This window comes from Pipistrellus hanaki, assembly GCF_964339955.1.
Source record: "Pipistrellus hanaki genome assembly, chromosome: 2".
In the NCBI taxonomy this organism is placed as follows: Eukaryota; Metazoa; Chordata; class Mammalia; order Chiroptera; family Vespertilionidae; genus Pipistrellus; species Pipistrellus hanaki.
This window is the reverse complement of record NC_140504.1, coordinates 1726400-1737353: the sequence shown is the minus strand read 5'-3', so window position 1 is coordinate 1737353 and position 10954 is coordinate 1726400. Positions and strand designations below refer to the sequence as shown.

Below are 10954 nucleotides of genomic sequence, written 5' to 3'. Positions count from 1 at the left end.
GGGGAGGGGGCGGCCTGCACTGGGGGGCGGCCCCTGGCCCCCCAGACCCGGGCAGTAGGTTTCTGAGAGTCTGAGGGGTGCTGCCCGCCACAGGGCCGCCCGGTTCTGGCAGCCGCACCCCTGGCTCGCACCTCGCTGTGGCCGGGTTTGCTGTGCCTCCTGCTCACCTCCTCCCGGTGCCCTGCCTCCATGGAGTGACCACCTTCCCGGTGCTCACCGGGGGAGAGGGCTTCGGGGTACACTCCCTGGTTACAGTGAGCCCCTGGGGGGCGGGTGGGCGCTGTGTCCCCCAGGCGGGGGGCAGCCCCTCGGCAGCTTCCTGAGCAGAAAAGGCCAGCTCCCCGGACTCAGAGCCGGTGCTCTGCCCCCTGGCGGTGAGGGGCGCAGGCTCACGGAGGGTGCTGGCTGGGAGCGCTCCTGGCTGCCGGGTGGGGTTCCTATAAATATCGCCCAGTCCCTCCCGGCTGCCTCTGGTGATTCAGGTAGAGGCACGGCAGGCGGGGTGGGGGGAGGGGCAGCCCAAACGGGTAGATTTGCTGCTCAGGCCTCGGACCCCGTAGGACCTCTAAGCTCAGTGAGGACCAAGGGTGTGGGGAGCCTGGTCCCCGGCCCCGTCCCGGAGAATGACGTCATCGGGAGTGTGCTGGCCTCCTGGGCTGGGCCTGGGTGTGCAGAGCGGGCAGGACGGGGGTCCCGGCTCGTTCTGGTCCGGACCCGTTTATACACAAACCACCTGTCCGTCCCCGCTCCGGCTCTGTCCGACCCCCTCCGGCTCTGTCCATCCCCCCTCCGGCTCTGTCCGACCCCCTCCGGCTCTGTCCCTCCGGCTCTGTCCGTCCCCCTCCGGCTCTGTCCCTCCGGCTGTCCGTCCCCCCTCCGGCTCTGTCCATCCCCCCCTCCGGCTCTGTCTGTTCCCCCTCCGGCTCTGTCCGTCCCCCCTCTGGCTCTGTCCCTCCGGCTGTCCGTCCCCCCCTCCGGCTCTGTCCAGTCCCCCCTCCGGCTCTGTCCATCCCCCCTCCGGCTCTGTCCGTCCTCCCTCCGGCTCTGTCCCTCCGGCTCTGTCCGTCCCCCCTCCGGCTCTGTCCCTCCGGCTGTCCATCCCCCTCCGGCTCTGTCCGTCCCCCTCCGGCTCTGTCCATCCCCCCTCCGGCTCTGTCCGTCCCCCCTCCGGCTCTGTCCGTCCCCCCTCCGGCTCTGTCCATCCCCCCTCCGGCTCTGTCCGTCCCCCCTCCGGCTCTGTCCCTCCGGCTCTGTCCCTCCCCCCTCCGGCTCTGTCTGTCCCCCCTCCGGCTCTGTCCGTCCCCCCTCCGGCTCTGTCCGTCCGGCTCTGTCCGTCCCCCCTCCGGCTCTGTCCGTCCGGCTCTGTCCGTCCCCCCTCTGGCTCTGTCCGTCCCCCCTCCGGCTCTGGGCCTGAGTGCTGTGCCCGTTCGGAGGCTCCCCGAACCCGAACCAGACTCCCTCTGGCGCTCTCCCTGCGGCCGCCTGCCTGCCCTCACTGCGCTCCGAGCGGCGTGGCAGGGCTGCATCGCCTGCCCTTCTCTGCAGACGCTGCACATCGGGAGCCCCCACCTGGCCCCCCGAGCCCCGACAAGCAGTTCCTCATCTCCCCGCCCGCCTCGCCGCCTGTCGGCTGGAAGCAGGCGGAGGACGCCACCCCCGTCATAAATTATGACCTCCTGTACGCCGTCTGCAAGCTGGGCCCAGGTGAGCGGGCCGGGGGGGGGCCCAGGTGAGCGGGCCGGGGGGCCGGAGAGCGGGCCGGGGGGCCGGAGAGCGGGCCGGGGGCCGGAGAGCGGGCCGGGGGGCCGGAGAGCGGGCCGGGGGGCCGGAGAGCGGGCCGGGGGGGCCGGAGAGCGGGCCGGGGGGGCCAGGTGAGCGGGCCGGGGGGGGCCGGAGAGCGGGCCGGGGGGGGCCGGAGAGCGGGCCGGGGGGCCGGAGAGCGGGCCGGGGGGGGCCGGAGAGCGGGCCGGGGGGGCCAGGTGAGCGGGCCGGGGGGCCGGAGAGCGGGCCGGGGGGGCCCAGGTGAGCGGGCCGGGGGGGGCCAGGTGAGCGGGCCCGGGGGGGGCCGGAGAGCGGGCCGGGGGGCCGGAGAGCGGGCCGGGGGGGCCAGGTGAGCGGGCCGGGGGGGGCCGGAGAGCGGGCCGGGGGGCCGGAGAGCGGGCCGGGGGGGCCGGAGAGCGGGCCGGGGGGGCCCAGGTGAGCGGGCCGGGGGGCCGGAGAGCGGGCCGGGGGGGCCCAGGTGAGCGGGCCGGGGGGGGCCAGGTGAGCGGGCCCGGGGGGGGCCGGAGAGCGGGCCGGGGGGGGCCGGAGAGCGGGCCGGGGGGGCCAGGTGAGCGGGCCGGGGGGGCCAGGTGAGCGGGCCGGGGGGGGCCGGAGAGCGGGCCGGGGGGGGCCGGAGAGCGGGCCGGGGGGGGCCGGAGAGCGGGCCGGGGGGGGGCCAGGTGAGCGGGCCGGGGGGGGCCAGGTGAGCGGGCCGGGGGGGGCCAGGTGAGCGGGCCGGGGGGGCCAGGTGAGCGGGCCGGGGGGGGCCAGGTGAGCGGGCCCGGGGGGGGGGGCCGGAGAGCGGGCCCGGGGATGGAGGGGCAGGAGAGCGGGGCCCGGGGATGGAGGGGCAGGAGAGCGGGGCCCGGGGATGGAGGGGCAGGAGAGCGGGGCCCGGGGATGGAGGGGCAGGAGAGCGGGGCCCGGGGATGGAGGGGCAGGTGAGCGGGGCCCAGGGCGGGGGGGAAAGGGGGGGTAGGTGAGTGGCCGGGGGCGGGCAGCAGTGAGGAGAGAGTGCTGAGGGCCCAGACGCAGATGCTCGGGGTCGGGGTCGGGAGGCGTGGCCTCCCCCTGTCCTTCCCCCACGAGTGCCTGGCGCCAGGAGAGCCCCGTGTGGGCCTCAGCCTCAGTGGAACCGTGGGGCGGCGTGCTGCCTCTGGCTCGTCCGTAGGGAGGACCACAGGATGGAGTTGGTTGTGGGGACCGAATGCCGGGCCCTCCTGACCACCACCGTGATCCCCCCTCACCACTGACTCCGCCCGTGTGGGGGGCAGACCCCGTCCTGCCGCTCCGCGTGGACATGAGCGTGGGCGGTGGGAGGAAACCAGCCCTCCCCCCGGGAGTGCTCCCCGTGAGGGTCCTCTGTCCTCTGCCTGCCTCCGCTCCCTGCCCAGTGCGGTGCAGAGCCACTGCCACAGGGAGGGACGGGCCGAGGCCCCCCCGCCCCCGCACCCCTCCTGCCGGGCGCTCCCTGTGGGGCAGCCAGAGAGAGGGCTCCGTGCCCACTCCCCCTCGCCCCCCATGGGGCCTGGGCCCCCCCGCCTGGCCACGCTCAGCTCGTGGTTCCCCGACACAGTAACGTGGGGCGCCTGGCCGTGGGGTAGAGGCTGGGAGGAGGCCGGTGGGTCTCGGGGTGCAGAGGGGTGGCCCGCCTGGTCCCTGCAGCAGAGAAGGTGCTGAGCCACGGCCCCTCGTTTCTCCTTGAGCTGCAATCAGATGTCCCGGCCGAGGTGTCGGTTTCTCGCCATCAGCAGTTTCTTGGGGAAAGGTTACGTTTCTGAAACAGCGGAACATCCTGTGCGGGGGAGCGGGGATCCGTTACCCGCTGCCCGCGCCCGTGAAGGTCGAGGCGGGCAGCCAGGCGGGGGCGTGTGCTCCCCCAGCTCCTGCCGAGGCTACAGGCTGAGGGCTGAGCCCCCCGGACAGAGCAGGGGACGGGGTCTCCCGGGCAGAGCAGGGGACGGGGTCCCCCGGGCAGAGCAGGGGACGGGGTCTCCCGGGCAGAGCAGGGGACGGGGTCCCCCGGGCAGAGCAGGGGACGGGGTCTCCCGGGCAGAGCAGGGGCGGGGTCCCCCGGGCAGAGCAGGGGACGGGGTCCCCCGGGCAGAGCAGGGGACGGGGTCCCCCGGGCAGAGCAGGGGACGGGGTCTCCCGGGCAGAGCAGGGGACGGGGTCCCCCGGGCAGAGCAGGGGACGGGGTCTCCCGGGCAGAGCAGGGGACGGGGTCCCCCGGACAGAGCAGGGGACAGGGTCCCCCGGGCAGAGCAGGGGACGGGGTCCCCCGGACAGAGCAGGGGACGGGGTCCCCCGGGCAGAGCAGGGGACGGGGTCCCCCGGACAGAGCAGGGGACGGGGTCTCCCGGACAGAGCAGGGGACGGGGTCTCCCGGGCAGAGCAGGGGACGGGGTCTCCCGGACAGAGCAGGGGGCGGGGTCTCCCGGGCAGAGCAGGGGACGGGCCCCTGCGGGGAGAGGGAGCTGTGAGGGAGACCCCTCTGGAGCACCTCCCCGCGGAGGCTGAGGGAGAAGCTCTGGGGACAGACTGGGAAGCCGGTCGGCGTGCTGGGGCTCCTGGGGACTGTGCTCTGCAGCCACGGGAGGCAGAGGTGTTGCAAACATCCTCCGGCCCCGCACCTCTGGGCGCGCCTGGCCGGTGGGCTGGGGGGTTGTTAGCATCATGGCCAAGGTGGCCCGTGACCTCTGACCCTCCCGGCAGCTCTCCCTTGTGCCCTGGACAATGGCCGTGCCCTGGGCTCAGCGTGCGGCCGAGCAGGGGCACCTCCCGCATCCTGGGGGTGAAGGGCCGCTGTGCTGACACAGGCCCGGCCCGGGCGGTGGACTGCTCACGGCTGCTCCTTCGGGAAGGCCACCGAACAAGGCCGTCCAGGTGTCCCTCCGACCCCTCCCCCTCGCTCGCCCGCCCGGTGACCGGTGACCGTGCCCTCTCTCCCCAGGGGACAAGTACGAGCTGCACGCGGCCACCGACAGCACGCCCAGCGTGGTGGTGCACGTGTGCGAGAGCGAGGAGGACGCGGAGGAGGACGAGGCAGAGCGGACGAGGAGGCCCAAACCCAAAATCGTGCAGACCCGGCGGCCGGAGTACAGGCCCCTGCACCTCCGCTGAGCGCTGCCGGCGTCTCCGGGGATCACTGAGGCGGCCGCTGCGGCCGTCCGCGCTCTAGCGGAGGACGGCGTGGCCCGGTCCTCACCGCACCGCCCGCACGGCCGGTCACAGCGGGGTCCCGCACACGGACCTCGTCCGGTTTGCACCTTTCCCGGCGGCCTGGTCTGCGAGGGCCTTCCCGGCGGCCCGCGGGGCAGGCCCTCTCCGGGCAGTGCCCGTGCCCACGAAGCCTGAGACGGAGCTGGGGGCGCTGCAGTGTGGACTGCGCGGTGCCCACCCTCTCCCTCCCTCCCGCCGACGGCCCTGCATGTCTGCTCCGGCCTCGCGCCGGGCCTGCGCGTCGCTCCGCCTCGCCCCGACGTGGGAGATCCGAGAGCCGGCGGCCACCTCCCGGTCCCGGCGCCTGAGAGCGCCCACGCGGCTTGTCCTGGATCCGAGGCCCGGCGTCCTGCCGGCACCCCGCGGCCGCGCCCATGGCCGCGCCCCCCGCCGGCCGTCTGCGGTCCAGGCGGCCCTCCGGTCAGACAGCAGGCTCCCTGCAGCCTCCGGGGTGCAGCATCTGGGGTTGGCATCCCTCTGTCTCTTCCACGCGGGGGTCTACACCGATTCCTGGGAGCAGCGGGTGAGGTCGCTGGGTGTCTGCGCCACGGAACATGGAGTGAACATGTAAATAAAGCCGGCAGCACATGTCACACGCTGTGCACGTGGTGGACACGGCGGGGCGCCTTGCTGGGCGGCGTGGCCCACCGGGCGGGGCGGGGCGGGGCACGCGGTGTGAGGTGGACAGTGGGCCCGGCGACGTGAGCGGGATACAGTGCCCTCCCCCTGACTCACGCGGTTCCCTGGGACCCCTCGTGGGGCTGTCCTTCGGGGAGGCCGTTCTATTCTGGCCTTAAAGCACCGTGAGGCCCGCTGCCGAGGAGCACAGCGCGGGGCCCTGAGCGGCTGTCGGGGAGCGGGCCATCTGGTGCTCGGTCAGAAGCGGAGGGACAGGCTCAGAACCCGTTGTCCGTGCTCGGCGGGCCGGTGCGGAGGGCGCCGCCGGCATCGGGGTTCAGGGGTGCTTGTCCCTGAGAGGCGGCCTCGGAGGGTCGGGCTTACCTGCATCTGCAATGACCGCACACGTGCGCCCGGGGAGAGCCGCCTGCCTGCCCTGTCCTCTCTGACCTCGGTCTGCGGACCCTCTGAGTCCATCCAGTCTGGATGCAGGGAAGCAGGCAGAGCCGACGGGCACACAGCACATCACTGCATCTCCCTCACCGGCCGTGTCCCGTGGTTGTCCTGTGGTAGGTGTGTGGCCGTGGCTGCTGAAATCCCACCCCTGTGGCACTGAGGTTGCGGGTCACCAGGCTGATGGGCGTGAGGCCTGGAGTCGTGAGCAGGCCCAGGTCGCCCGGGGGTCTCCGTCCCCGCCGGTGAGGCTCAGCAAATGCAAGGCCAACAGCCACGCCCCCGTGGCCCGGCGTGCCCCTCAGCAGATCGTCACAGAAATGTTTCACGCGGTGGTTCATACCGGTTCCTGGGAACAGCGGGGGGGAGGTCTCTGGGGTTCTGCCTCAAGAAGCATAGAGGTGAGCGTGTGAATAAAGCCGCAGCACATGTCACTCTGCTCTCACAGCTCCGTGGCTCAGAACCACCAGCCCCCTCTGGCTGACCTTCACGTCCTGGTGATGTGTGATGTTCAGTGTTCCCAGCTCACCAACATCTCTTCCCTCGGTGCGCTGGCCCAGGGTCTCTCTGCCCAGAACGTCACCCACTGCCCAGCCCAGCCCGGGTGAACGCCATGTCAGTCCTGCTCCCCTCCGACTGCGTCGGCAGCAGCTCCCCCAGACACACACACACACACACACACACACACACACACACACCCCGCATGCTCAGTGAATGCAGCCGAGGTGGCTCACCGGCCTACTGACGTCCCTCTACAAGCCCGCACTGAACCGCTCCCCTCGAGAAGGATCCCAGCTGCTGCCCCTGCCCCTCCCCTGTACCCCTATCTCCCCATTGTGATGTGTCTGGTCTTTTTATTATAATTTTTAAATTGTTTGTCTTCCTTGTAAGAATATAAGTCAAGTGGAGGCAGGATTCCTGGTAGCTCACAGTAGACATTCAACAGTTATTGGATGGATGGGTGGGTGGGTGGATGGATGGATGGATGGCTAGTGGGTGGGTGGGTAAGTAGATGATAGATGGGTGGGTGGATGGGTGGGTGAGTGAATGGATGGAAAAATCCCATCAAACTGCACACCTTAAAGGGTAGCGTTTTGTTACAGGTAAGTATGCTTTAATAAAGTTGACTTAGTGATTTTTTATTGAATGCATTGTGGTGACACTGGTTTTAATAAAGTTACATAGGTTTCAGGGGTACAGTTCTACCATCCATCACCGGTATGTTGTATTGTGTGTTCACCAGCCCAAGTCCATCCCCTTCTGTCACCACTTATTCCTTTACCCTCTTCCACCTTCCCCCGCTCCCCTTGATGTTTTAAAAATCAGGATAAAAGGGGAAAACTTCAAATCTCTGGGAAACGGACAGAAGTTGGGGGAAGGTCTTAGCTCTGGCCACACAGGGGAAGGTTCTGTGTCTGACGCCGTACAGAGCCTTAAGCCAGGGCAGACAGCCAAGTCATCGCGAGACTCCAACGAAGAAGAATCCATGTGTCCGCGACACTTTAAAAACCAACGTGGGTCACATTTCTTTTTTTTTCTTTTTTTCTTTTTTTTAAATATATTTTATTGATTTTTTAGAGAGGAAGGAAGAGAGATAGAGAGCTAGAAACGTCGATGAGAGAGTAACATCGACCAGCTGCCTCTTGCACACCCCCTACCGGGGATGTGCCCACAACCAAGGTACATGCCCTTGACCAGAATCGGAACCCGGGACCTTACAGTCCACAGACCGACGCTCTACCACTGAGCCAAACAGGCTTCAGTGGGTCTCATTTCTTTAAAGTTCAATATAGGACTACATTTTATGTATGTGCGGAACCAACACTCTGCTACCTACAGAACAACATACATGTGGGTAAGGGGATAGATGGTGGCACCGCTGTCCGTGACCGCCCACTGCCGTGTGGCCTCGCCAGCGGGGCTCCAGGCCAGGAGCACACCTCTCAGCGAGGCCTTTGAAATGAACGAACTGCTGGAGAAGAAGCACGAAAAAAGACCCACTTCCTGCGAGGTCTGTTTTATTTCTGAAGCCTCGAAAGCATTTTTCCTGCCAATCGTACAAAAGACGCGCCATTCTCTTCCTTACAGAAATACAGTCTAAAGCCGCGCAGGATCGTTGCAGCCATTCTAAAGGGCGGCTCCTGTCCCAGCACATGGGTGTGCCTTCCCCGACCTGATGGTTTCCACGTGGCTTTGTGGCCTCAGCTGCCACACAACCTCTTTTCTCTGAGTTCTGTGAGCCCAGGGTTTTTGTAAGGTAAAAACTGCCAGTTTCGGTTTCAGATCCCTGTGGCAGGTTGTGAGATCTGAAGGATGGTGTCTTGCAGAGGTCCCTGTGAGTGGGCGTGCAGAAGCTTCTTAAACTCTCCTCACAGTGAACAATCCGGAATGGCGGGCCCAGCACACGTTCTCATCTTAGGACATCGCTACCCGAGTAGGGTGCTGCCATGGAAACGGCGGGGCGGGGAGTGCCCACAGCTGCCCTGCGGGAGGTCCGGCCCCACCTGCAGGCCAGACAAGCGCCCTGTGGTCCTGCAGGAGGCGCAGTGGCCTGGCCTGGGGGGCAGAGACGAGAATGTCCCGCCGGGTTCGGAGACACCTCGAGGCTGCAGGTGCCTGGGGGGCGTTGGGGAACCAGAAGGAGGAGAGAAGGGGGCCGTCCCGGGCCCTCCCCCTCGCCGCCAGACACTGCTCACCTCCCCACTGCATCCTAGCCCCCACCCCAGGGCGCAAGCAGGGGGGCGTGCACCTCTGCCCCCAGGTCCCCACCTGCAGTGACCGCCCACCTCTGGAGGCCTGGGGAGGTGATGCTGCTGCCCCAGCCCAAGCCAGCGGCGCCCCCTGCCGTCCGTGCTGAGTGGTGCCCACGGGACCAGTGGAGCCAGCAGAGCAGGGGCCGAGGTTCTGGTGGAGGCTGCAGTCCCTGGCCTTTGGAGGGAGGCAGACCTGGCAGGACTTACAGGGCCACGTGGGAGAGGTAAGAGCATCCTGGCCGCCCCTCCTCTCTCCCCCGTCCCCTAACCCCTCCCCACCCCCCGCATCAGGTGGGCCCTTTGGGGAGACAGGAGCCCGCTGGGCCCCAGCTGGCGGGAGGGGTGAGCTGTGGGCTGTGCGGGAGCACCCAGGAGGAGGAGGAGGAGGAGGAGGAGGAGGAGGAGGAGGAGGAGGGAGCTGCGGGCAGCGTCCTGCAACCGCGAGGAGGGGGTGCTGCCACAGCGGCCTGAGCTGGCAGGGGACCTACAGGCCTCGCGGGCAGGACAGCGGCCGTGGCTCACACTCCGCTCACAGTGGCCTCGCTGGGGGAGGGTGCTGAGCGCTCAGGCTGTGCTGCTGTGAGGGCGGCCCCAAGCCCACGGGTCCCCTCACACCCCCCGGGGGGCGCTGTGTGCTTCAGGCCCTGCTCATGTGAACACTGGCTTCCTTCTTTTTAGCGAATGCGTCTACGGGCAGCAGGATCCCGAGGGGAGGAGTCTGAGAGGGGTTAAGGGGGCTTTGACCTTGGCACTGCCACTCAAGGTCATCCTTTCCACCTCTCCGCTCTCAGGTCTCTGGCTCTTTCAGTCAGATCCCAGAAGACCAGGCGCTGGCATTCACACCCAGACTGAGGCCAACAGAGACTCCACAGACTGCCCACCCCTGGGCCTGGGCTCCAAGAGACCCCAAATGTCATGTGTTCAAAGACCGAGTCCTCCGTGTCCCCGGCCTCCCCATGTCCGCTCCCCCGTGGCACCAGCACCCCCCCCCCCCCCCCGCCACGCCGCAGGGGAACCTGCTGGCCTTGACTTCCCCTTCACCTCCTCCCAGCGGGGGGAGGCCTGTCAGCAGGTGTAATCCACCTCCCGGGAAACTCAGTGATTACCTTCATGACAGACGTGCTGGTAACGAGGGGCCGGTGAAACGCCAAGGTCACTGGTCTGCGAGCCGGAGCCGCCCGAGGAAGAGCAGCCGGGCTCTCCGTCCTGCCGGGACCGTGGCCCTTCCTCTCCACATGCAGGGCCGGAGGCTCACGGCGAACTATCCTCCAAGGACGTCAGTGTTCTGGGGTGTGGACACCATATGTTTTTCTTTCAAAACTAGAAAAAGAATCGAGAATAATATCACAATCTAACTGTATCTCTACTTTATATTTTGCAATACGTCCACCAGAAAGTTTATATACTGTACACACACGACACACACAAACATGCAAGCACACACACATACATGCACACACACATACACGCACACATACACACACATGCCACATACACACACCACAGCACACACAACACACACACCACACCACACACGCACACCACACACACACGCGCACATACATGCACACACACATACACACACCACACGCAACACACACCACACCACACACACACAAATCATTCCAGAGACCCTCTCCCCCTCCTCCCTCTGCAGAGCCAGCTGTGATCATGAGTTCCTTACTCACCACCTCGTGTCTTTATACTTAGGCTCAGCTCATAAGTCTGTAAGCGAGACACAGTTTGTTTTACTGACGGTAAGTTTTAAGAATTGGCATGCTTTAGGTATGAATTGGAAAGTTACTTTCTGTAATCCAGCATCGTCCACGTGGATACACATCCTGATTCGTGCTTCACACATTCTTGTCTCCTTTCCATCCCTGGCTTCACTGGATCTGCAGAGGCAGCTCGTCGAGGTAAAGAAAGGGAACCACCGCGCAGCCGCCAGCTGGACCGCCACGGAGAACGGCCTGGCCAGTGAGCTCAGTGGTGGAGCATTCCCATGTACCGAGAGGTCACCTGTTCGAGTCTCAGTCAGGGCTCAATCCCCAGCAGGAGGCGTGCAGGAGGCAGCCGATCGACGTCTCTCTCCCTCTCCCTTCTTCTCTAAGAAACCAATAAAAATATATTAAACAAAAATTTTAAAG

At 67.0% G+C, this 10954-nt stretch overlaps 2 protein-coding genes across 2 annotated transcripts in view; one reads left to right on the top strand and one right to left on the bottom strand.

The window, feature by feature from the left end:
• The window catches only part of RCAN1 (regulator of calcineurin 1), a 22812-nt gene extending 17236 nt beyond the window's left edge, over positions 1-5576 (top strand). Inside the window, exons 2-3 of the mRNA XM_084873717.1 lie at positions 1416-1704; positions 4715-5576. Coding sequence (XP_084729843.1) covers positions 1416-1704; positions 4715-4884 — 459 coding nt within the window. The 3' untranslated portion in view covers positions 4885-5576. The remainder of the gene's footprint in view (positions 1-1415; positions 1705-4714) is intronic.
• Positions 1-10954, bottom strand: part of KCNE2 (potassium voltage-gated channel subfamily E regulatory subunit 2) — a 286345-nt gene that overhangs the window by 202816 nt on the left and 72575 nt on the right. The window lies entirely within an intron of this gene.